The 27664-nt window shown below is 41.1% G+C and overlaps 1 protein-coding gene across 2 annotated transcripts in view; it reads left to right on the top strand.

The window, feature by feature from the left end:
* Positions 1 to 27664, top strand: part of DISP1 (dispatched RND transporter family member 1) — a 91514-nt gene that overhangs the window by 55530 nt on the left and 8320 nt on the right. For both annotated transcript variants that reach the window (XM_082217298.1, XM_082217299.1), the window contains 5 exons: positions 16457 to 16486; positions 18770 to 18893; positions 21940 to 22067; positions 22915 to 23012; positions 24227 to 24324. In XM_082217298.1, the coding sequence (XP_082073424.1) occupies positions 16457 to 16486; positions 18770 to 18893; positions 21940 to 22067; positions 22915 to 23012; positions 24227 to 24324 (478 nt within the window). The remainder of the gene's footprint in view (positions 1 to 16456; positions 16487 to 18769; positions 18894 to 21939; positions 22068 to 22914; positions 23013 to 24226; positions 24325 to 27664) is intronic.

Below are 27664 nucleotides of genomic sequence, written 5' to 3' on the forward strand. Positions count from 1 at the left end.
AAGTGAAGAATTGCTTTTGCTGTTTTTCAGCTGAATTGAATTCAGCATAGTATTTACCTTTGAATTACAGAAACTCTAATGAATTTGAAATAACTGTGTACACTCAGATTGGTTTCAACATTTCAAATAAATGTAGTTGGTTTTGTTTCTAAAAGTAAAGCTGACACTATAGAGCTTGATATCAATAACTTACTAACTTTTTTGCTTTCTTATATTATGGAGTATCAGACAGCAGGGACATTGTGTCTCTGTTTGCTGCCCTGGGTGGGCACGCACGCCAGGGGATGAGGCGTGCTGGGGGTGGGGCGGGTGGACCATGTGGTGGACCGGACTATTTTTTTTAAAAAAATATGAACAAATTCCTACACCCCACAAATAACCCAGAAATGCATTTTAAATAATAGGATACATTCTACTCGTGTAAAAACACCAGGCAGGCCCCACAAACAACCCAGAGATGCATTTTAAATAAAAGGACACATTCTACTCATGTAAAAACACGCTGATTCCCGGACTGTCCGCAGGCCGGATTGAGAAGGCGATTGGGCTGCATCTGGCCCCCGGGCCTTAGGCTGCCTAGCCCATCCTCTCCACATGTGCCCCCAAACCACTCCAGAGAATCCGGCAACCCTCTGCAGCAGATTTTGAGGGTGCACAAGGAGTTTCAGCAGAGAGATGAGAGGGAAGTTCCATTGCACAGGTGTAAGGGCAACACTGGATATAATCCTATGTTTCCCCTTGTCCGCACAAAACTGGAAAAGGTTTTCCAGTATCTGATGCCTTCAGAATTTTGTACTCCAGAAACTTCTGATCTATGGGTTCTCTGGAATGTCAGTGCATCAGCGACACTTGCTAGGCCTGCCTAGTTCTTTGCTCAAATAAATTAGTCACAGTCAACATTAATTTAGAAAGTTTGTTCAGGCTTTATTAATATCTTTCCACAGATCCCATTTTGCTTATTTAGTGTGCATATGAAAGCAATATGCTGTAGTTTCATTAAAGCGTTCCCCATTGCCTTAGGTTCTATGCAAATATACCACACTGTATTGAAAACCATTTCAAAGTTAATGTCTGGCAAGTTAATGTCTACATACAGTCTGTAGAGGCTAAATTTTCTTAGTTTAATAAGATAGCACATTACATAGTCAACCTAAGGCCTTGTTGTAATTGCTCTCTTTTTAGAACCAGAGTTCTTTTCAGTTTCCAAAAGGGTTTTGTAAATTCTTGCTTTGGCCTCTGCGCCACAATCCCGGAGTAGTTACGTCTTTTGACCTTTAGAATCTGGCATTTGCAAATGGTAGCAACAAAGTGTTTGAAAACTCATTTCCCATGCCCTTCATCCCTCACCTTCTAAGAAACAGAAGAATATTCAGTACTTAACCTAGTGATCTGTAGTCCTTTGAACTGTAGCGTGCAAATGAGATAATTAATATAACAAGAATATACCTCCGTCCCACTGTTAATTATGAAAAGTATTATTTCAGTCCATTTTAAAGCTTGTAGCAAGTTATGAACAAGCTATGCTTGATAGTGCTCAAAATGTACGCTGAATGAACTGTGAGCATCTTAATTCACAGACAAAAAGGCTGAGTTATTTTGGGAAGATAGATGAATAGCTTTCAAAACACTTAAGCAGCAAGGCCCTAATTCTTTAAAAGAATCAGGATAATTAGGGGGAGTCCAGACTCAACAAGGGTGTCTGCTTTTCAACATTCTTGAATGTGTGCAAGTGCTGGACTTCTTATTTTTCTGAAGTTTATTTATGGAACATGAATGTCAAATATTTGCATAGTTTCAGATATATATTGGGAATTAGAAAGGTTACTCATGACTTCATGACATTTTGGTTGGTTCTAACAGAGGCATTACTTTATTGTAGATCTTGGATTTCTCTCTTTCTAATGGATTATCTACAAGTCTTCCAAGACTTCCTCTGATTGCCCTCCTTTACTTAAAGGCTCTTAGTGTGACCGCATATAATTTTAGAAGTTTACATGTTAATTTTTCAACTAATCATAAATCAATTGCATTTTACCAAATGAACTTCTAACACAGTGGCGCTATGAAATTTGTTCTTATGATGCTTGAAATAATCATGTTCCACTATAAATGTGAGTAGAACATGCAAGGACCCAACCACTGTTGTTGGCTTGTTTTAGTTTAAAAAAATACAAGGGTCTGCCTTCAGGACAAAATAGACATGGTGGCAGCAGGCCAGATTTTTAATCTCCACTCATCTGTGAAGCTCGTGGGGCAATTTTGCGCCATTTGCAGTCTCCCAGACTAACCGACCTCAAAGGGTTACTCAAGGATAAAATGAAGCGGGGGCTTCTTGGACGAAAGGTGGGATATACATGTAATAAATAAAATGTATATGTATGTAGGAGATTTGAACTTGGTGGGGGGCAGTTGAGCTGAAAGCTGAACACTCCACTCCTCTCTCGTACTACATTTCACTCCACAATTCGCCAACTATTGTTCCTCTTCTGGGACTCCAGAAGCAACCCATACCAGGAGAAAAATGGCTGGGGAGAAGTGATGTTGGGAGACAAAGGAACATTGGTGGGGAAAGGTTCAGGAACCTTTTCCATCCCTCCCAACTGCACATTAAATCACAGACCCTACTTTATAGGGATTTGACATGATCCAAATGTTCCACTGTAGGGAAATAACTAGGTTTTCTTGCTGGAGGTCAATAATAACACAGTAGTAAATAAAAAACATTCATTTTGCACGTGCAAGGTGGCAACTCCAGTGCAGAAGTCGCTGCAAAGGATTCCAACGCAATGCAAGCATAGGTAACAGCAACGTAAAATCACCAAACCCACCCCCTTCATTACTGTTAGTTCAGCACAGTCTCAAAGCATCATTTCAGCAACACTGACTAATTAAAGCATTATTTCAGCCATGCTGACTTAATTAGATATGCTGTTAGTCCCCTTTGTTACTACCCTGTTTTACACCATCAGCTATGCATAAGTGCTCAATCTTCCATTCTCTTTGAAGCTTCTGTAGCATGATTTGTTGCGTTCTCCCATCTCCTGATGGCTCCAATATGCATTCTTATCTGTAACACAACTCATTCACTCCCTTTCTATCATGTCCAACATGGCCTTATTTTCTTTCCACCCTCCCATGCCCCAGCTGAAACGTACAAACAAGTTGCCTTGTCCCAGGCTCCCACTAGGTGCTGGGGCAAAACTACCTTGGCTCCCACGTTGAGAGCTGTGGCACTTTCCCCTGGCACCTCGCAAGCTGGGGCCAATGCAGCTTTTCCCCCAACATCGTGGTATATCGCTAGACCGCAATGTTTGGCTGGTGATATACCACAATGCTGAAAAGCTGATATCGCCCAGCCCTATTGACTTGGGGGTTTCTCTAGCATGTCCCTGGAGTAGTTAAAAAATCCTTTGGGGGCATTTTCTTTGTTCTTTTCTGTGGATGAAAAGAAACAACTGTACTAAAAGCACACCTTGTGCATATGTGCAGCCTTATCTGACATTCTGAATCACGGAATAATTTCTCAGGGAAGCAACGTTTTGTTTTGTTATGTTATACATTTGAGCGCTGCAGCCTTCCAGCAGCTTGACCTCACTCCCAAAGGGACACTCCTCTATTGTTGCCAACAGCATTTGAGGACTATAAGGTGGACAGATCTGTATATTGTACCAAGCAAGTACGAACTTTACAGCAGCATCACAGCTCGAAATGTTAGTGTTTGCTCCTCAAACATGCAGTTGGCTTAGTCATGCTGGCCACATGACCCACAAGCTGTACGCTGGCTCCCTCGGCCAGTAAAGCAAGATGAGTGCCACAACCCCAGAGTCGTCCGCGACTGGACCTAATGGTCTGGGGTCCCTTTACCTTTACCTTGAGTTTGCTATATATAGAAATCATAATGGAGGTGGGGAGGCAGGCTAGCACCGTTTTCCCTGACATCTTTGTGCAAGAACTTGTCACATCTATCCATCACGTAAGCCCCCACCTCTATTTTCAAGTTATTGAGTCTAGACACAGATTTATCATCTGAGAAGCAGGCCCAAATTTTGGTTGTAAGTAATGTGAAGAAGTATTCTTAGTATCTACCCCCAAAACATGGTACTCCTTTCCCACAAGAGTATATGTGCTATATGACATGATAATGCCAATCTACTCTAGTTCTCTTTGTCCCAAGCCTTTTGGAATGGCACAGAAATGTAAATAAACACTACTGTGTTTTGTATCTGGTAGTTAAATTCTCTAAATCTTTTAACTTTTGCTTTAAAAGATTAAAAACAATTCTGTACGCGAATCTCCCTTCCATTTCACTGCTCAGTACTGTAAGCACTTTAATGCTGCAAATTCTATTAAATGTTATCCCACTTCTGTTCAGTTACTCTCTGTATTTTTATTTTATTTTATTTTGGTTCTTTCCCCACACATAAAATCAAATGCTGAACTAACTGGCATTTTCTTTGGACGTAGCCTCAAATCTTTCTTTCACTTTTCTCTTAATGAAGACACCAGATTAAAGGAAATAGAGTGGGGTTTTTTCCCCTAAGCAAAGAAAGTAAGTGTCTAAACTAGCTAAAGAAATTTAATAACTAGGTGTGTCAGGAGTGAGTCAACCCCCATTACTGGATATATAAGCAAGAGACTTGTTTTATACCGCTTGTGGCTAAGCATTGCACATGCTTGGTGAAAACTACTAGTAGAATCTAGATCTCCTTAATGTTGATGCTGGGCTCCCAGTTCCTATGAAAACTGAGAGAGAAATAGCAGTAGAAAAAGAGGGAGGAATGTATAATAATTATATGAGCAAATACAGCACAACCCAAATTTTCCAAATGACCTAGGTGACATCTAAGTCATTCAGGAATACTACTTTACGATGGTTTTGTTGACTTAGGCCCAAAGAGTAAAACGTCCAAAATTAGGATTGCAAACTCTTTTGAAGATGTGTGTGTTTGTAGGAATGTTGCTTTGTACAAGGTACAGATTTAGCTAACACCCTTCAGGCTGTTTCTAAATTCCATCTCTTAAATAGCAATGTTCCAAAGCTGAACTACTTGATTCATTTTTAAAATCCAAGACAAGGCAAAGCAGCAAACTATAAAATGGCTGATGTCAGGGGTTGCAAGGCTGGTGCCATAGACAGCTGCAAAGGCTTTACTGGTGCCCCTGGGCAGATGCCGCAGACTCTTAAGCTTGAATTTTTCTTTTTGAATTTTTTTCTAGCCCTTGGAAAAAGAAAGTTGTGGGGCAAAAAGTGCAGGTATCATTTAACCGATTTCTGTGAAATGAGAGTGAGTAGTGTGGCCACCTTGTATATTTTTCCTGGTACTTAGGAATGTGGCCTGTTGCTATTGTTGTTTAGTCGTTTAGTCGTGTCCGACTCTTCGTGACCCCATGGACCAGAGCACGCCAGGCACTTCTGTCCTCCACTGCCTCCCGCAGTTTGATCAAACTCATGCTAGTAGCTTCAAGAACACCATCCAACCATCTCATTCTCTGTCGTCCCCTTCTCCTTGTGCCCTCCATCTTTCCCAACATCAGGGTCTTTTCCAGGGAGTCCTCTCTTCTCATGAGGTGGCCAAAGTATTGGAGCCTCAGCTTCACGATCTGTCCTTCCAGTGAGCACTCAGGGCTGATTTCCTTCAGAATGGAGAGGTTTGATCTTCTTGCAGTCCATGGGACTCTCAAGAGTCTCCTCCAGCACCATAATTCAAAAGCATCAATTCTTCGGCGATCAGCCTTCTTTATGGTCCAGCTCTCACTTCCATACATCACTACTGGGAAAACCATGGCTTTTACTATACGGACCTTTGTTGGCAAGGTGATGTCTCTGCTTTTTAAGATGTTGTCTAGGTTTGCCATCGCCTTTCTCCCAAGGAGCAGGCGTCTTTTAATTTCGTAACTGCTGTCACCATCTGCAGTGATCATGGAGCCCAAGAAAGTAAAATCTCTCACTGCCTCCATTTCTTCCCCATCTATTTGCCAGGAGGTGATGGGCCCAGTGGCCATGATCTTCGTTTTTTTGATGTTGAGCTTCAGACCATATTTTGCGCTCTCCTCTTTCACCCTCATTAAAAGGTTCTTTAATTCCTCTTCACTTTCTGCCATCAAGGTTGTGTCATCTGCATATCTGAGGTTGTTGATATTTCTTCCGGCAATCTTAATTCCGGCTTGGGATTCATCCAGCCCAGCCTTTCGCATGATGAATTCTGCATATAAGTTAAATAAGCAGGGAGACAATATACAGCCTTGCCGTACTCCTTTCCCAATTTGGAACCAATCAGTTGTTCCATATCCAGTTCTAACTGTAGCTTCTTGTCCCACATAGAGATTTCGCAGGAGACAGATGAGGTGATCAGGCACTCCCATTTCTTTAAGAACTTGCCATAGTTTGCTGTGGTCAACACAGTCAAAGGCTTTTGCATAGTCAATGAAGCAGAAGTAGATGTCTTTCTGGAACTCTCTGGCTTTCTCCATAATCCAGCGCATGTTTGCAATTTGGTCTCTGGTTCCTCTGCCTCTTCTAAATCCAGCTTGCACTTCTGGGAGTTCTCGGTCCACATACTGCTTGAGCCTTCCTTGTAGAATTTTAAGCATAACCTTGCTAGCGTGTGAAATGAGTGCAATTGTGCGGTAGTTGGAGCATTCTTTGCCACTGCCTTTCTTTGGGATTGGAATGTAGACTGATCTTCTCCAATCCTCTGGCCACTGCTGAGTTTTCCAAACTTGCTGGCATATTGAGTGTAGCACCTTAACAGCATCATCTTTTAAAATTTTAAACAGTTCAGCTGGAATACCATCACTTCCACTGGCCTTGTTATTTGCAGTGCTTTCTAAGGCCCATTTGACTTCACTCTCCAGGATGTCTGGCTCAAGGTCAGCAACCACACTACCTGGGGTGTACGAGACATCCATATCTTTCTGGTATAATTCCTCTGTGTATTCTTGCCACCTCTTCTTGATGTCTTCTGCTTCAGTTAGATCTTTACCACTTTTGTCCTTTATTATGGTAATCTTTGTACGAAATGTTCCTTTCATATTTCCGATTTTCTTGAACAGATCTCTGGTTCTTCCCATTCTGTTGCTTTCCTCTATTTCTTTGCATTGCTCGTTTAAGAAGGCCTTCTTGTCTCTCCTTGCTGTTCTTTGGAAATCTGCATTCAATTTCCTGTATCTTTCACTATCTCCCTCGCATTTTGCTTGCCTTCTCTCCTCCGCTATTTGTAAGGCCTCGTTGGACAGCCACTTTGCTTTCTTGCATTTCTTTTTCATTGGGATGGTTTTAGTTGCTGCCTCCTGTATAATGTTGCGAGCCTCCATCCATAGTTCTTCAGGCACTCTGTCCAGCAAATCTAAATCCTTAAACCTGTTCCTCACTTCCACTGTGTATTCATAAGGGATTTGGTTTAGATTGTATCTTACCTGTCCAGTGGTTTTTCCTACTTTCTTCAGTTTAAGCTTGAATTTTGCTATAAGGAGCTGATGATCTGAGCCACAGTCAGCTCCAGGTCTTGTTTTTGCTGACTGTATAGAGCTTCTCCATCTTTGGCTGCAGAGAATATAATCAATCTGATTTCGATGTTGCCCATCTGGGGATGTCCATGTGTAGAGTCGTCTCTTGTGTTGTTGGAAAAGCGTGTTTGTGATGACCAGCTTGTTCTCTTGACAGAACTCTATTAGCCTTTGCCCTGCTTCGTTTTGATCTCCAAGGCCAAACTTGCCAGTTGTTCCTTTTATCTCTTGATTCCCTACTTTAGCATTCCAATCCCCTATAATGAGCAGAACATCCTTCTTTGGTGTCACTTCGATAAGGTTTTGTAAGTCTTCATAGAACTGGTCAATTTCAGTTTCTTCAGCACCAGTAGTTGGTGCATAAACTTGGATTACTGTGATGTTAAAAGGTCTGCCTTGGATTCGTATCGAGATCATTCTATCATTTTTGAGACTGCATCCCAGTACAGCTTTCGCCACTCTTTTGTTGACTATGAGGGCCACTCCATTTCTCTTACGGGTTTCTTGCCCACAGTAGTAGATATGGTAGTCATCCGAACTGAATTCGCCCATTCCCGTCCATTTTAGCTCACTGATGCCCAGGATGTCAATATTTATTCTTGCCATCTCATTTTTGACCACATCCAACTTACCCAGGTTCATGGTTCTTACATTCCAGGTTCCTATGCAATATTTTTCTTTACAGCATTGGACTTTCCTTTCGCTTCCATGCATATCCACAACTGAGCGTCCTTTCGGCTTTGGCCCAGCCGCTTCATCAGCTCTGGATCTACTTGTACTTGTCCTCCGCTCTTCCCCAGTAGCATGTTGGACACCTTCCGACCTGAGGGGCTCATCTTCCAGTGTCATAACTTTTATATGCCTGTTGTCTTTGTCCATGGAGTTTTCTTGGCAGGGATACTGGAGTGGCTTGCCGATTCCTACTCCAGGTGGATCACGTTTGGTCAAAACTCTCCACTATGACCTGTTCATCTTGTGTGCCCTGCTCGGCGTAGTTCATAGCTTCTCTGAGTTCTTCAAGCCCCTTCGCCACGGCAAGGCAGTGATCCATAACAGTGAGTGAGTGTGATTGTATATCTCCACAATTGGGACCAGTAGGGCATAGCTAACTTCCTATGGTTTCACATAAGGCTGCCAGGAGTGGCTGCCTCTCTAATTTTGTGTTGTACCACACACATAACACTCTCTCTCACACACACACACACACCAACAGCTGTTATGTGACTGGTGCCCCAAGCACTCTCTCAAAATGATCCAAAAAGGTTGGCGACCCCTGCCTTGAATCCAGGTGACCTTGCAAATCACCACATCCAACACAACCCTTTCCATTCCTTAAGCTCCTACAGAGGGGCCCCTTCTCTATGTTCCAACTATGGAACCTCGACTGGTGGGGATGGAAGAAAGACCTTCTTTGTGGCTGCATCTAAAATACCGTATTTTTTGCACCATAACACTCACTTTTTTCCTCCTAAAAAGTAAGGGGAAATGTCTGTGCGTGTTATGGAGGGAATGCCTACGGGTGGCATGCCTACGGATTTTCCTCCTCTAAAAACTACGTGCGTGTTATGATCGGGTGCGTGTTATAGAGCGAAAAATACGGTATGTGAACTCTTTGCTCCATAAGGCTTGCTTGGTCTCCTCTGGGGTGGTTTACTCTATGGTCAAAATCTTTCTGTTTAAGCAGGCTTTTTTTTCTTTTATTCAGTACCTTTTTTATCTGATGCTTTTGGTTTGTCTCCTGTGTACCTATCTGCTTTGTTATATTGCCTCGGGTTTTATATTGTGTTTTTAATTGTTAGGTGCATGAGCACTAGAAAAATATGGGATGAGAATATGTGTATAAATACATCAAACCACCCCACCCCCCACCCTTGTTGATCCATAATGCATGAGTAGCCTTAGATGCTATGACAAACATTTGTAATATTTGGCATGTTTTCACAAATATCTTGAGGATTTCTGTGTAAGTGCATGTGTTATCTTTTGGAAGGTCTCTGCATCATAAGAAAAACTTTTAAGGGATACTAGGAAACACGCAGCTTGCGTTGAGTTTTCAAAACTGTAGTTTGGATGCAGTAAAGAGAGAATTAGTATTTTTAATGAGCAACTATAATCATGCATATAACTATCAATATTCACCCTTCATGTCTCTCCTCTTGTTCAGTTTTGGAGGAGTCTGTTGTCTAGTGTGATTTTTGCTGAATCGTTTCAGTTTCCTCTCAAAAGATATAAGTGACCTTGACCTTGACCTTGTGATGCTGCTTGAAATAGGCGGTGTAATGAAAGTATACAAATAAAGTGTGTTATGGAAGCAACTATGTGCCAAAAATGCTGCTGAAAGCCACTTGGTCATCATTTAGGCCAACTATTATTCAATTTCATTTCGGTTATGGAAGGGATGTGGAGAAGGCAGCACAAAAGAATTTCATCTTATGAAGTATTTAGTAGTAAAATGCCTGCTCCAAATTAGATGTTGGCCTGTTCTCAAATTGTGACTCAAAGTGATATTAAACTTTTATTGTCTTTGAATATTTCAGAACCTTTTATTTAGCTAACCCAGCAAACTGTATCTTTTCATGAGAGGCCTGAAAGTGGGGTTGGGGGAGAATATTATATGCAGAAATGTGTGCACCAAAAAGTGTTGTTGCCATGTCTGTTAGGGTAAAGGAGATTTGGGCAGGGTTAATTTGGAGGAGAGAAGAGCCAAGAGGGCCCTTTCTTTCTACTCTGGCTGCTTCCCTCCTGCAGACTTCCAGATATGTGCATTAATCTCACAAATGTGCACCTGTAATTGCTAGAGGGAAAAGCAGTTGAGGAGGTGGAAAAGTTGCAAGTAAAAAGATGAACACCTTCCTCTTCTGCCAAGCATTTGACGTATAAGTCCTGTGCTGGGATAGATGTGAGAGATATTGGCAGTTCTATCTTCTAATTACTTTTACCTGGCCTTACATTATTTTAAATAGTTGCTACCTATCTTGAAATACCATATATATATATTATAAATAAAAATAAAATCTTTTTCTTCTTCTTTGGCAATCACTTGTAGCCGAGTAAGATTGTCTTCTATAAACACATTAACAATGAGCCCGTAAGTGACTGTGGAGGCCAATTCTGGACATTCAGGGTTCATTTGGAGATTCATTTGACATTCATCCATGCCAAAGTAATGCACTTTGCATCTTTGTGTAGGAAAAGGTAATGTTTGAAATGGTCCTGCTGGTTCCAAAACTGAAGACAGAGAATGTCAGAAAAAAATAATTGCAATGGGCAATGCTCAAGGAAAAATAAAGATGCGCAATCCTTTGAAATGCAGTATCTCATTTTTGCCTTCTTTTTTAATGAAAGGTAGTGACAGCTGGAAAAACGACGATCTGTAAATCATTTCTAGTAAATTCCATTTGTTCCAAAATCCATAGCTTAAGCACCATTTTGGATCCCAGCAAGACCTCATCCATTTATAGTCAGTTCCTTTGATTTTCATGCCAGAGACGAATAGCCCTAGTGTTCAAAGGCTGCCAGGACTTTGTAACAGTCTATTTGGATGATAAAGTAATGCATAGATCTCAAACATTTAGCTTCAGTGCTAGGGAGGGGGTGCGGAAAGGGGATCTGGTTTAACCATCAGTCTATTAAGAGAGTAAAGAATGCAGACCCATTACCCAAATATGATACAGGGAAGGGAACATTAGTAAAATCTTAGGTAAGGCTAGAGGCAATGCAAGCTGTTCTAAGATACAAATCCCGGCATATGGGGACAGCATTTTCACTAGCACAACCAATGTACAGTGGTGCCCCGCAAGATGAATGCCTCGCAAGACAGAAAACTCGCTAGACGAAAGAGTTTTCCGTTTTGGAGGTGCTTTGCAAAACGAATCTCCTATGGGCTTGCTTCGCAAGACGAAAATGTCTTGCGAGTTCCTGCGGGGTTTTTTCCTCCCCCCCCTTTTCTAAGCCGCTAAGCCGCTTATCAGCTGATCCGATAAGCCGCTAAAAGCCGCTAATAGCGCTAATCCGTCAATGGGCTTGCTTCGCAAGACGAAAAAACCGCTAGACGAAGAGAATCACAGAACGGATTCTTTTCGTCTTGCGAGGCACCACTGTACCAGTTTCTAGATTAGCCTACTGTAGTCACGTTTCACTATATATTTGACTTTTCTGGTGGTTTTCTATTAGCATAAAAAGGTAAAGGTACCCCTGCCCGTATGGGCCAGTTGGGTCCAACTCTAGGGTTGCGTGCTCATCTCGTTCAAGAGGCCGGGAGCCAGCGCTGTCCGGAGACACTTCCGGGTCACGTGGCCAGCATGACGAAGCTGCAGCTGGCGAGCCAGCACCAGCGCAGCACACGGAAATGCCGTTTACCTTCCCGCTATAAAGCGGTACCTATTTATCTACTTGCACTTAAAGGTGCTTTCGAACTGCTAGGTGGGCAGGAGCTGGGACCGAACGACGGAAGCTCACCCTGCCGCGGGGATTCGAACCGCCGACCATTCAATCAGCAAGTCCTAGGCACTGAGGTTTTACCCACAGCGCCACCCGCTCCCTCTATTAGCATAGTGGCAGGAAAATTGTAAGAAATAACATGAAAAGCAGGGACTTTGCAATGATATTGAAAGACAGAGTGGCAGGATCAAATTGACAATGAAAGGCACTTGGTGGTGGCGTGACAACTTTGATACACATTTGTCTTGAGTTTTTCAATTGTTTTTATTGGGTGAAAATGAGAGTGCTGTTCAGTATGCATAAACCTTTTCCTTGTAACTTTCCTGCAGTTGACTATCTATATTGCCCACTTGGTGCGAGTCAGGCTCCCTGTGCTCCAAAAGTTAGTCGTAATGAGAGTTACTTTTCTTTAATTACAGCAAGATTTCCCTCTTCCATGCTGTGGCACTGTGGTCTAAACCACTGAGCCTCTTGGGCTTGCCGATCAGAAGGTTGGCAGTTTGAATCTGTACAATAGGGTGAGCTCCTATTGCTGTGTCCCAACTCCTGCCTACCTAGCAGTTCAAAAGTACACCAGTGCAAGTAGATAAATAGGTACCACTGTGGCAGGAAGGTAAACAGCATTTCCGTGTGCTCTGGTTTCCGTCACAGTGTTCCATTGCGCCAGAAGCGGTTTAGTCATGCTGGCCACATGACCCGGAAAGCTGTCTGTGGACAAACACCGGCTCCCTCGGCCTGAAAGCGAGATGAGCGCTGCAACCCCATAGTCGCCTTTGACTGGAGTTAACCATTCAGGGGATTTGTCTTGATATGCTGCCTCTTAGCTAGATACTCATTTTGAACAAATTAATCATATTGATGAACACTGGTGCAATGTGAGTCACAGTGTTGTGCTTAGAGAAATGTAAAATAGCTTGCAACTATTGCAGAATGCCACTGTTAACGATAGAATATAATAGCGTTGGCACTCCCTAAACCACCACTTTCCAACACGAATTAGGTGCAAATCCCTTTCCCCATCTAAATATAAAGCTTCAATTATAACAATTTAATTTGGATTTCCATTACTTTCACTGACTTCAACATACTGGAGCAAAAGACAAAGTTAGAAATCATTTGAAGCCAACATGACTGACAGGAAAGCTTCTGTTAATATGCACCCCAATCACCCATTATTAAGCAAGCTACAGCATCCTGTACCAATTTTGTGCTCTATGTATATTTGAACCCAAACAGTAGAACCTTGAAGGAATACAGGCCTATTTATGAGTGACAAGACACTACGTGAGAAGAAAAGTCATGTCCATCTTTAGGCAGAGCTGGGGGCGAAATACAATTGGATGCTTTTTCTCAGAACTGCTAGCCAAGCATATGAAGCTTTAACTGTGGCACTGTATACATTTAGAGAGAGCATTTGTTCCTCAATTGTCAGAATGCCAGCATCCTTCAATCATCATCTGTATTGAACTGTAAGCACTTAAAGTTCATGGATCAGCTTAATATGCACTCATGACTTAAATTATATATATAGTAGTGGAGCCATATAAAATAACACTTGAACCTCTGAATGTGAACTCTCAAAAGTTGGAAGGTAAGGGTTTGTAGGGAAGAAAGCATTATTAAACATTATCATGTTTATACTACCCCAGGTAAGTGTTTATAGTTGCTTTCATGTGCCCTATATTTACTATATGTGGCTTAGGGCCCTCGTATTTATGGGACCACCTCTCCTGGTATGCCCTGCAGAGGACCTTAAGGTCCATGAATAACCATAGTTTAGAAGTCCCGGGCCCTAAGGAAGTTAGACTATCCTCCACCAGGGCCAGGGCCTTTTCAGTGATGGCTCCAACCTGGTGGAATGCTCTGTCCCAGGAGACCAGAGCCCTTCAGGATTTAACCTCCTTTCTCCGGGCCTGTAAGACAGAGTTAATCCACCTGGCCTTTAATTTGAATTCAGCCTGATCTTTTATTTCCCCTTCTCTTTCCTCCCCCTCCCCTTTTATGAAGATTACCTGCTCTAGGACCCCATAGCTAATTCTCCCCTGGCCTCCTTGCTGGCCCTAGTAGGACTAATTCAGCCAGCTAGTCCTGGTGACTATCTAATGTTTATTGGATGGATTTCCCGCAAATTGATTTTTGAACTTTGCAAATAATACAATTTCGCTTTCTGCTTCATCTTGAAAATGATGGCAGTAGTTTTGCCAAAGCAGTCTTCTCTCTCATCATTCTGAATGTTGAGTTGGTTTACTAACTTAACCTTGAACTCTCTGCATAGTATACGATTTAGAGAGTTAGTTTATTAAGCAGAGCCCAGAGACCCGAATTCTGTTCTTGAGCAAAACAAATTAATTTCTTCAGAGACCATAAGCTATCAGTGAGTATCTGTGCCAGTATTTATTTCTTATGTCATACTTGGAGGAGACCCTCTGAAACGAATGGACTTAAGTCTGCTGATTTCAATGGGCCTATGCTGAGTATGACTTTATTTGAGATAGCGTTTAAAAATAATTCATACAACATCTTTCTGGGAAACAAGGACATGAATCCAAATAATTGCAGCGCAGCATTTTGTTTTCAAAAAGCAGGAACCACCCTTACCTTTCCCCAGCAATACTTCAAAGCAAGCCACTCTTAAATAAAATAAAAAGTAAGGAGTTTGAAAAGCTTTTGGTGACATGGCATGCTGAAAGTGTTTAAACACACGCACACACAGGATCTGTGCAGGCCGATGGATATGCCCAAAATTGTTCTGGAGAGATCCCAGCTTGCATCTATGTTCCCTTTTCTACCAACTCAGTGGCTTTAAGCATATTTGAGCTGCACAAAAGCCATGATTAAGTCCTTCAAGTCTGAAATGTTAAAGGTCACACCTGCTATCAAACTGTTTTGTTTCCAAAAGTATGCATTAAAAAAGCTGCGCACCAGAATGAAGCCCTGCACTGTAACCAATACGTTGCAGCTGTTTTATGACAACTTTATTATGTTGGTTAGGAACATTATCCATCTTCGACTTCAACAGTCTTTTCTGTTATGCTTAAACTTAGAAAGGCATAGCAAAATAGAATTTTCCCGCTGCGTTAATGGATGATATGCACAGTTTTAAAAGGTCTTTTTTATGCTCCAGTTTGGTTTGTCAAGAACACCTTCCCCAACTGCTTTGTGGAGAAGGGCAAACACTCCTGACTCCCCATGAGAGAATTGTGGATTAATGTAATTTATCCACGCATTATCCAAATGTTATCAAAAAGTGCATTCCAAGCAGGGCTTGGTACAACATAACAGTATAATGAATTCTATAGAATGCCTAATTAAAGCAGTGATAAACCATGACTAGGTCCCCACATGCTTTGCCCTAGATCCAAGTGTAGGCATTTTCTGTTGCATATTGGAGAAATGTGTATATTAAGGACTGAAGAAGATGGAGTGCATAAGACTGAGGCTCATGTGTTTAAGAACACACTATTGTTGGTTGCATTGTCAAAAGTGGGCCACTATGTCGAGTGTGATGGTCTTTGAATTCATAGTTGCTTTTCATGGTTTCATAAATAGCATTATCATATAGCAGTTTTGAAAACTGTCTTCTTTCAAAACTAGAAACATAATACCTTCCTTCAATTGAACTTTTCTTGAAAAAAACTATCCACCAACTCAGTAGCTTAGGAGCAAACAGAAGCACCTTTTAGAGTTGGCCTTCAATGTGAAGTAACATTTCTTTTTTTTACCTGAAGCCATGGCTTAAGTTATTTCTGAACATCTGTTTGTTATGTTTGTCATGTCCATATATCTGCCATTTTTCAGAGGATTTTCAGCTTTCCCAGGAGGGCCTTTTTTAGTCATCTGATTAGAGTTTGGAAACCAAAGCTTGAATTGCTTTTTCTAAATCAGAGCATGACCTCTTGTTTGTTTGTTTGTTTGTTTGAAGGGAGCAAACAGCTCAGAACTCTTGGCCACGTTCTCTTACTAAAATAATATTGGCATATTTGTACTTACGGATCCAAGTAAAGATAATGTGTATTGCATTTTGGTGTGTACATGAAATATTTTCATATTTAATGCATAGTAGTTTAAAAGCAAACTGCTTTTAAACAATCTAAGAATAGAGGTTTTTAATTTCCTATTTGTTTCTTTCCTGTTAGCCAAGAAAATCAGTGTTGTATAGAGTGTCTTAGGTATGAGCTTGACTTTGGAAATCGACTTGGGAAACGTTTCCAGAATACATTCTGTAGAAAGGAAAGGAAGTGCTGTGGATCATCGTGCCCCCCCCCCCCAATTTTCTATTTAACTTGTAAAATTTGCCTTGGTTTTGCAAGCTCTTAATGACAAAGTACATCTGATATATCTGCATCAAAATACTAGCACAGTATAGATCCTTGAAAAGCAAACTTACTGTACTAGTTATTCCCTTCACTGCCTCTTGCTGATCTCTATAAACATGATGAGGAGAGGGAAATTATTGGGCATTGGTATATATATGTTATCTATCTAAGATTGTTTTTCTTTCGCTTTTCAGGCCAGCCAGAACATTAACATGGCCAAAAAGGTAAGATGTGAATTATTTCAATGCTTTATATTCTCTTCTGTGGTTTTTATTCATGGAAACATCTTTTGTTCAATCCACCTCAGGACTCAAGTAATGAGGAAGCCAAATAAATATAAATACTGTGATCTGGTGTGGCAAGAATCCTGGGGGCTGAGGGGCACTCCAGAGGATACCTTCATAGTCTTGACCACATCACCACCTGATGTGACTAATTTATATATAAATTTGGTGTGCAGGGTGACGAATGATCATAAGAATACAAAATTAATCGAAAACAAGCCACAAACAAGAGACAGAGGCGGGAAAGTAACACCTTCATTGTATTAAGCTGAAGACTAAATTTCTATCAAACAATCTCTCAACCCACAATGCTCATCTAAACAAAGTTTGGTGCGATCATTCTGTGATATTATGGCAGTGGACAAAGCTATATTGTAACTTTTAGGAATAAATGTGGTTTTTTTATTTTAAAAAATCTAAACAAAGTTTGTATCAAACAGTGTAGGTAGGGATGGACCGCCGACAAGAGTGACTAGAGCGTTTTATTGTTGTTACCTTTCCCACTGTTAATTTTCTCTGCCTTGGTTATATAATACACAAATCTGCTCATCTCACACACATGCTAGAGAAAGGTTGACGTCACCACCTTTTATCAGTTTTTGTTTAAATGTTTTGTTTTATTTTTTATTTTTTGTAGCAAACATTATCAGAAGCAGTCTGAAGAATAGATTCAGCTCATTTGTAAGGGGGGGGGGGTATTGTCCCTGTTTCTAATCCTTCCTAGTTTCTCTCCTTTTTTCTGGTGAAATTGATTGTGCATCTTTGTAGTCATTCACTAATGAAGACCGTTCAAAACATTCGCTTTTTGTTCCCAGTTTGTTAATAAGAAAAACAAAAACAAGAAGCCATAAGAGTTGCTAGCAGACACAAAACAACACATGTTTATGTCCTTAGGCAGCAAACTTTTGCTGAGAGTAGCAGTTGGCATCTCTTCCCCTTTTGCTGAATTCACATTTCCTTAGCTGAGGAAAATAACTGCCTGCAAAGACAGTTAAAACATTCTTCCTTACAGCTTATGTTAAAGAGAAATCTGTTAAGTGAAAAGAGAAACTTGCCGGAGTAGGCATTCCTAAACATTGCCCAAGATGCCCAAAACAGTCATACCGATGTCCAACAATACACTGTTGGCATATTTTTTGTGTTAAATAAAATAAAGGTTCGTCTGAGTTGCCTACTTTTGTGAGCAGTGCAACACAGCAGCTAATTCTTCTAAGATTGCCCCCTTGCAAGTTGGAATGTTCCAGTTCACAAAAGAGCAGTTGAAATCTCACATCAACTCAATATTGTCAGAACATATTGTTGGAATTAACTCCCAGCATGGACCCACACCAGTCCCAATAAATGCAAGATTCCTTAGACAGAACCAACAACTGATCGGTATTCTAATAATCTTTATGGAAGAGCTCGCTGCAACGTCTCTGGGTAACTGCCCTAAAATTCTTATAGTTGGAAAATCCTTTCTGATATCCACCTTAAATTTGCTTTGCTGCAATTTGAATCCATGTTTTTCATCCTTTTTTTGTACATCTGGTAAGCATGTGACCTCTTTGTCATGGCAATGGTCTACTTATTTGGCCCTCTTCGGTCTTCTTTCCTTTAAGTAAATATGGCCAGTCTTTTACCTTTTAGTTGTGTCTTGCATACCAGATAAATCTTTTTCAGTTTGTTGGTGCTAGCCTTAAAACTGGATATAACTCTTCAAGCACAGAGTAATACAGTACTGTTTCCTTTTATGTCCGAGCCACCGTGTTTGAGTTAACTGGGCCCAAAATTACATTTCCATGTTTTGCAATATAATTACATTAAATCCCTGAAACCCTTTACAGAGGAGCTGGAGCCTAGCCCTTCTCATGTTCTAACATTGTATGGGGTTTACTTTTGGTATTGAATTTGGAAATATTCTGACCAGACCAAAAACATGAACTTGAGGAAGAAGTTTTAAAAATCTCACAATACCCTGGAGCAGATTTAGGGGACACAGGGGAGACTGCAGGTAGAATGAGAGGAAGCAGTAGTCCTGTTGCATTCGTGCAACATTGGTTATCAGCTTGATTTATTTTGGAAGTGCCACTAATAAATTGCCACAAACATTGTGGTAATTGTTTTTCTTTTTTTAATTACCTTCATGAAGTAAAAACAGATGTAAAGTAAAATTTATCTTCTCCTTGGTTCTACACACACACACCTTCCCCTTTTAAATAGTTATTTTCCATTTTCTTCTAGCTATGCAGCTCTGATAGCTGACTGGCCGGTGGTGGTTTTAGGCATGTGTACTGTGTTAATTGTGGTGTGTGCATTGGTTGGAATACTAGTCCCAGATCTTCCAGACTTCTCTGATCCATTATTGGTAAGTAAACATTATCATCTTGTGCTGTCAAATCGTTGTGTTATTTCCAGCAGTAATGGTAAGCAGAGAGCTGTAAGAATTCTCAGCAAATGTATTATATTGCTTTCAAATACAGATGTGCGCAAATCAAAACGCCAAATCTGAATATTTATGAAGTTTGGTAGTTGAGCCCAGATGTCTTCAAATATGTCTGCGCAGCTGCTGAACCTTTTAATCCATAACACACAAATTGAAAAGATCTCTTCCAGCAGCACCTCTGAAAATAATTTGAGTTTTGAATGGGCTGAATAGAAGGCAACTCCAGTAAAAGGAAGATTATGGGTTTATTAAATGGTAATGACTAGATTATAGAGTATAACACCATCAGTGTTATGAAATGGTACATGGAATTTCTATCCTGTTAAATTTTAAAATGAGTTTACCAAAAGTATTGTGTAATCATATTTGGAGTAGACGCATTGAAGTCAATGGGTGGAGTTCAACATTACACTATTAGAAACATTCTGTCTGTGTAAGCATAACAGATCATCCAATGGAACAATCCTCTTCCGCTCCTGCTTGCTGACCCCTCCTGAGGCAATTTTGGGAGGATGCAGTTTAAAGGGGGGGGGGCTTTGTGAAGAACTTCTGAGTATCTTTAGTTTTGGGGGGTTTTTAAAGACATTTTATTAATTTTACAAATAAAAAATGCAAATAAACTCACATCAGTAGAGTAATACTGTATGTGGAGATTCTCTGAATCTTGCGACTTCCCCTAATCCCGTCTATGAAGTCTTATTTTGAACATCTACAACTGTGCATATTAATCTGCACTCCAGTTTTTATATCAAACCACAATGTTTTTTACACTACAAGTGTGTCAAAATCCTGCTCTTCTTTCCATCAGCGTGCAATGGCCTCCTAAATAACTTGTAAATTTTTCCCATTCTTTTATAAAGTTTTAATCCTCTTGGTTTCTAAGTTTTCCAGTCAACTTTGCCATCTGGGCATAGTCCATCAACTTGGCTTGCCATTCTTCTCTGGTAGGGACTTTGTCATCTTTACAACTCTGGGCCGATAACATCTTTAGTTGAGATTCCTGCATTGCAGTGGGGTGAACTAGATGACCCTTGGGGTCATCACCCAGTGGGGTTTTATGTTACATTTATATCCCACTTTTCCTCCAAGAAGGTACACATGTCTCTTCCCCACATTTTCTCTTCACAACAACCCTATGAGTTAGGTCAGGCTAACCTGGCCCAAGATCACCCAGTGAGCTTCACGGCTGGGTGGGGATTTGATCCCTGGTCTCTCAGGTCAAAGTGGTTAAGAACGGTGGACTCGTAATCTGGTGAACCGGGTTCGTGTCTCCGCTCCTCCACATGCAGCTGCTGGGTGACCTTGGGCCAGTCACACTTCTCTGAAGTCTCTCAGCCTCACTCACCTCACAGAGTGTTTGTTGTGGAGGAGGAAGGGAAAGGAGAATGTTAGCCGCTTTGAGACTCCTTCAGGTAATGATATCAAATCCAAACTCTTCTTCTTCTTCTTCTTCTACTACTACTACTACTACTACTACTACACCACAATGAAATTGTTGCAGTCTTCCATTCTTGCCTGGCATTTAGCCTCAGTGGTCAGGCATTTTGGTAATCAGAGACAGTAAAGAGGATAACAGTGGCAATACAACAATGAACAAGGGGTTGTGGAAATCACAGCCTGCTTAACACAATCCCCATGACTGCATAACTTAGCTGCTCATGCAGCAAACTACTGGGTGCAGATTTTTGCACATGTATTGAACGCTGTCAGTTTCTCTCTGTACTGCAATGAAACTCTGATAGAGTGTTTTTACAGTCACATGGAGACAAACCAGATGATGGCAGCCAGTAGTGGGGCACTTCGTACTGATGGATCGCTGCATGTAGCAACTATTATGGAGGTGGCTTTGCACGGTCTCAGGGGTGTTGTTTTTCATGTGGAGCACGTCTACACATGCTTAGGTTATTGGAGAACAGCTTCATACATTTCAAAGCCCAGTGTAAGCAATATGGGAATTGTGTGGTCTCTCGAGACAAGAGACAACAGAGCATGCAAACAATGGCAGCATGAAGATGAAAGAGGAATATTTGGTTAGGAATCGGCTTTGCTAACAATAAAAAACAAGCCATCAAAGGTACGGAGAGTCTTCTGGGCTGGGGGCAGGGGGAGAGAATAACTACACTATTAAAAGTTGTCGCAGAACCATCTGTTTGAACTATTTAGGAGAAGTCGGCTGTAGCGTGCTCCTCATTAGACATTAAATGTGCCACTGTTGGCATAGACATAAGAATCCATAAATGGTTAAACAAGGCAAGGATATGGCAAGGATATGAGTCCAAGCCCTCTAATTTTATCTTATTTTTAAAGAAACAACCGTTGGCAAGCTTTAGACAGTTTCATTTTATTGCAGGCACACCTAAAGCTATATTTCAGCCAGGGTCTAGACATCACAATTTGTAGGCTTAATACTTGAGCAGCTATATTTTCCCTCTTGGACTACCATAGGGATTGAATACATTGTAGGAAAACTCTCAAACAACTAAGAACCACGCTAGGCACACCATTAATTGCATGAATGGTGTTAACGAGCAGCCTGGGGACCTTGGACTGGAGAAGTTTCACTCTCATATTTGTGCTCTCGTGCTCTCTGCCACAAACCCAACCAAAATAATCCCTCTGAAGTTTCAAGTGAAACCTCCATTGTCACCTATGGGAGCTTCCCTTTCAATGCAAATAGCAGCTTCCCAAAGGTGAACTTTGCAAGGCCCATGGTGGGGATGGAGAGGGAAGAGGGGAGGATAATTAAACATTTCTATCCACTGGTCCCCAGAATGCTCAATCTGTGTCTACCTTGGCCTATGGAAGAGGAAGACTTGGTGGTAGTGAATTTGTTATATAGGAATTTGTTGCATAGGACTGCAGAGAGAGGGCTTTCTAATGAAGGCTTCTCATCCATTGGACTTGCTAACATCCTTTTCAAATAGAAGGATGGCATGCGCTAAAAAAGCTCTCTAATGTTTTGTCATAGGGTTTTGAGCCAAGAGGAACTGCAATAGGACAGCGGCTGGTTACCTGGAATAATATGGTGAAAAACACAGGTTACAAAGCAACCTTAGCAAACTATCCTTTCAAATATGCAGATGAGCAGGCTAAGAGGTAAGAGCTTTTCAACCATGTTCTCTTCTGCTGTTGTTTTCCACTTACATATCGTATGAAACGAAATGTGGGAGCTTATTTTAAACCTCTCCCCCCCCCATACAACAAAAATAGCACTGCACACTTTTAACATCTGGCTCTCTTAATCATAAGCCCTGGTCAGTGTTAATAACAAGGTGGCATGCTAACAAACATTTACAGTGATATAAAAAACTATTTTGAATATTTGAATTCTTAAACCCTAGAAGTCATGTGAAACTTGATTTATTTTCTTAGGGAATTCTTACTTTACCCAGCAGCCACAGCCGAAAATGTGTAATGGGGCAGTATGCCCATATTAGTATAAAAAGCAGAGAACACAGAGTAATGATGTTGTTGACCCTGTTTTATGTTAGTGTTCTTTTAAGGATAGAACTGTTCTTGGAAATCATGGTAGGAGCAGCTTGTTCTTTGTTTGGTTGTGGATAGGCATTCATCCCCCTCCCTCCCGCATTCAGCTATCTTTTAATTAATTTATTTTTAAGTGATTCATGGGTGGGTTGCTCCACCCACCTGTCAGAGTTATCCTGCAGGTTGTGGGAGACATAAGTTCCCCATCCCTGCCAAAAACTGTTCTGCCAGCCAGATTTTCCTGACCCTAACCAGTGACACCCTCAAGAAGTTCCATACATCTGAGTAAAGAGGTATGTCTTTAATACCCAACAAAACTGGAGTACATGTATCTTCATGGCCCTCCCCCCTCCCCTGCCGCCTTTTGTGCAGTTACTATTGAAACAAAGATAACTGTTAAAAGTGTAAGCTGTTCGAATGCTATATTTTCAAAGGATGAAAAATTGTTCTCTCCTAGCCATCGAGATAACCGATATTCAGATGATCACTATGAAAGAGAGAAGAGGGAAGCAGACTGGAATTTCCACAAGGACAGCTTTTTCTGCGACATTCCAAGTGAGTGTGAAGTGTGCAAAAATGTTAGGAAATGAATCTAAAGCAGGCATAGGCAAACCCTCCAGATGTTATGGGACTACAACTGGTCCTGTTAGCTAGGGATGATGGGAGTTGTAGTCCCAAAACATCTGGAGGGCTGAGTTTGCCTATGCCTGATCTAAAGCATGTGAGGAAGATGAACTAATATTTTACTTACAGTTGATGCTATCTATTGACCTTTTCAAATTCCCAGGAAATGTTCTTTTCAGTTTGTGAAAAGCAAGGGATGATTACCAAGCTACAAGTTCTTACCACATTTAGAGATTATCACCATGCACTTGTCGTCGTCGTTGTCCCCCACTAATGATACGAAAATGTGCATGGGTGGAATTCAGTGTCCTGGTACTAGAAACAGTGGGTCTACACAAGCATATCAGACAGAACAATCCTCTCTCCCCTCTGCGGTCACTGTCTGGGGAGTCTCTAGATACACCCCCCCCAAAACACATTGTGGGGGGCACACAGGGAAGGAGACGTCACATAAACAGAAGTCCTGCACATGGCTTCTGCTATCAGGGTTCACTAGATGAATCCTGCACGATATTTCCAGGAAATCAATTTTTTACTTACTAGCTGCAGCTTTGTGAAGTTTGTGGTGTGGGAAGAAAGGGCATTTTGCATGTCCTCCTTTCTCACCACTGGAAGTAAATGGATAGCTGAATGCGTGCTTCTCCTTGGTGCTAGAACAAATGGGAGAGGTGTAAATCCTCCTCCTCCTTTCACGCCAATAACACCTTGGTCACTTTGGCGCTATTTTTCAAAGTATATTGATACTGAAAGTGTATGCACTAAAATAAGACACTCTAGCAACTGATTATTACAAACTCAACATTTCTGAAAATGAATGCTAACTTTATAAAACATCCCCCAGTTTCTATGTGCTGCTTTTCTTGGCAATTAGTTTCTATATGTTAATATAGTACAGAAGATGTTTTAGGCACACCAATTTAGCTAGGCTATATATTTTATTCATTACGTTATAATTCCGCCTTTCCTCCATGAATTTCAAGACTGCGTAAATGCTTCTCCACACTCATCCTATTCCCACAGCAACCTTTTGAGCTAGGTTAGACTGAGACAGAGTGTCCCAGGGTGCTACTGAACTGAGAACATACTTTAACTCTCTCAAGGTCTATAACATCAGAAACCTTCTTGATATGTCAATCTTATTTCAGGTGATCGCTATTCCCGAGTGGTATTTACATCAGCAGATGGAAATAACTTGTGGAATTTACCTGCAATAAAATCAATGTGCAATGTGGATAATATGAGAGTAAGTACAGATATCAAATTTTGATATGACTAAATGTGAAACTTTGTGTTCTTGTCTTTGAAAATTACTAAAGTCTTGCTTGTCACAGGGTACTTATTGGCAGGCAACCATTAGGACAAAAGAAACTTTGCCTTTTACAGTGGTGATGATAATGCTGCCCAACATTTCTTTATGACCCCTTCTCAAGGTTAACAGTGCTGTCTGTTTCATTTTTTCCTACCCATTCCTATTCTGAATACTTTGTCTGAGGAGAGGAGAAGGATTTAGTATGCAATTTTCAGAATAAGACTTTGTCTTTCTCATTGATTGTTTTGTCATCTTGGCGAGGAAGCATTTTTTGCCCGTTTACAATATTCCTTAAAGTAGTTTTGTTGTGTGTGATTCTGTGAGTTGCTTAGGTTTGTAAGTCCAAAAGGGAATAGGTTGGCAATAGGGAACGCAGACATATATACAGTAACTTGTGTAAATCCCCCCCCCCGCAGCCCCCCAGAATAATTCAGTCCAGATCGTGGTGTTCTGAGAAAGCAAAGTTTGCTTCCTCTTCAGAGCACAGGGGGATGAAAGAAGACACTTTGGTCTTGACTGCTCTGATCAGGAGAGAATGTTTTCCATCATCAAAATAGTTAGGGCCTTTTTTTATTCCCCCAAGGAACCAAAATGTAAAAAGTAACAGGCAGCCTCAGGGACTCTGTGAGTTCCTCCTGCATGTGTTAGAAGTTAACATTGCATATAGTTGAAAATGAAGTCTGGTTTTAACTAATGGACCTTAACTGATGCAAGGGCTTTGGTAAAGTGAAGAGAGTATGTTCATATTGTGTATCTATGATATGTGAGCTTGTCACTCTCTGAATCTACGGTAGTTGGTATACTTTGACAGGTGCTGGAGCCTCAAAATATGGTTGGTTCATGGTCCTGATCCGGATTGGGTCACCATGCAAACTGCATGTGCTGGGGTCCAGTCCAGATTGGGACTGTAGCAGGAGAGAAAAGGGCTGTTGTCCCCCGGCTCCTCTTACCATGGTCCCAATCTGGGCCTGGTGTCCTGTGCTGGCTATTTCTGAAAGAAAAGCCACAGACAAACCACATGATTGGTGTCACGTGTAGTTTGCCACTCGCAGTGCTGCTTAGTGAGCTGGAAATGGAAAACTAGATTTTTGTGAGTTATCGGATTGTTATGCCCAACAATGCAAGAATCCATGCAAGTGGAAGTACGATCACTCAGTTGTGGGATATGTGTGCATGAATGAATGGGTAATAACTTCTTTAGGGACTGGTTCACGTAATCATTCATTGTTGCAAGGCTTTCACAACCCAACCTGCACGCTAGATATAAAGGAAAACGTTTCAATTACTGCTTAATACTAATAATCTGCTTTTGAAGCACCACAAAATTACAAAAGAAAACTGAATTCAAGATGAAGAGCTTGTAATAGTGCTTTTAAATTTTTTCCAGTTCTATGTGATTATAATAAAGCAAACAAGCCATTTATTTTATAACATAATTTTATTCAAGCAGCTTGACAACTTTGCAGCACACTTGCATGGATGTTTACTTTAGAGGCACTTGAATAATTTTTATTATTATGATGACGAGGACGATGTTTAGCATAATCCCAACTGGGGTTGAGTTGAAATCATGTACTACTTTTAAACCAGATGATAGCTTCTCAGTTTATTTGTTATCTTTGTAGACTCTATCATGAGTATTTGGAGAAGGAGCAATACAGTGGTACCTCGGGTTAAGAACTTAATTTGTTCTGGAGGTCCATTCTTAACCTGAAACTGTTCTTAACCTGAGGTACCACTTTAGCTAATGGGGCCTCCCGCTGCTGTCGTGCAGTTTCTGTTCTCATCCTGAAGCAAAGCTCTTAACCCGAGGTACTATTTCTGGGTTAGCGAAGTCTGTAACCTGAAGCATCTGTAACCCGAGGTACCACTGTATTACCCAGATATTACAATGATGGCTTCTTGTTAGAAAAGCTTTCAATACTGAATGAGCTAGGGGAATGGGAAGTTCATTTAGTTATTCTAACGGAATCATTTTTTAAAAGATTCATTGGCTGTTCAAGCCATATGGAAATAGGTGGTGTTTTTAAGTGTGTGTTGTATTTAGAAAACAGCTCTACCCTATTGCAAACCTCTGGATCTTTGAAATGAGGCTGTCTTGCCCAGTAATGAGGCATTGATGTCTTCTGTAGTCTTTCATCTTTATTAATGTCTCTCTCGTTGCCTGCTATCCGTATCTCTTTCCAGTTCATGTTCCTTTAAAGACCTGGCTCCTTCTGTACTCAAGTCAATGCCATTAATTCATGTGGAAGCAAATCCAACTGGTTTGGTGTTTTGAAAGTTTAACTTTAAGGTTTGCCATATTTCCTTTCTGTGCCATTATGTGTTTTAATGGAAACTTTGATTAAATTCCCAGCATTTCCATAAGAGGGGGCGGGATATTATAAATTGTATTGCCAGCTGTGTACCAGTCATACACAATTTGTCTTGGGCATGCTGTATCAGCTTTAGCCATCTGGTTTACTTATGCTTGGGAAAAGATCCTATAATTCTTCACACATTGCACCCACATAATCTTAATGTTAATGCCATATGCAGAATGGCTACAGGATTCAGCCCCCAGTTTGTATTTTGCTAACGTTTAAGCCCTTTTAAAAATCGATCATATGCTTTTAGATTTTAACTGACCTAGAAATCTTCTCTAGGGTGCTTCCCAAGAACAGACTCGCAAGTGAGATTCCAGTGTAGGAAAATCCTGCTGCAAGTAGATGTATAGATTTGTCTAGAACTAGTTCAGTTTGGGTTTAGAACAGGGTTTGGGACTAAATTGGCCTGGAGAGGGAGAGGGGGAGTGTGACCCTGCTTCTTCTGGTTGATCTCTCACTGGCTTTTGATATTATCAGCCAAGGTATCCTCTTGGACCAACCTTGGGAAATTGGCACTGGGGGCACTATTCTGCCATGGTTCTAGTCTTATCTCCAGGAAAGGTTCCAGAAGATAGTATTGGATGAGTGTTTCTCAGTTTCCTGGCTTTTGAGTTATGTAGTGCTGCAGGGCAATGTATTAGCTTCCAATGCTATTGAATATGAAGTTATTGGGATTGGTCATTAGGAGATTTGGAGTGAGGTGTCATCCATTCATTGCTGATACCCAACTCTGTTCCACTATAACAGAGAATTAAGACTGGCTAAGCAGGTGCTGAATCAATGTCTGGATGCATTGGTGGGCTGGATGAGGGCTAATAACCTGCGTGTGAATCCTGGCAAGCAGGAAGCTCTGTGAGTACGCAGTTCCCAGGTTAGGGAAGACAGACAGTTGCCTGCCCTGTATGATG

This window comes from Podarcis vaucheri (genome assembly GCF_965113315.1).
Source record: "Podarcis vaucheri genome assembly, chromosome: 3".
In the NCBI taxonomy this organism is placed as follows: Eukaryota; Metazoa; Chordata; class Lepidosauria; order Squamata; family Lacertidae; genus Podarcis; species Podarcis vaucheri.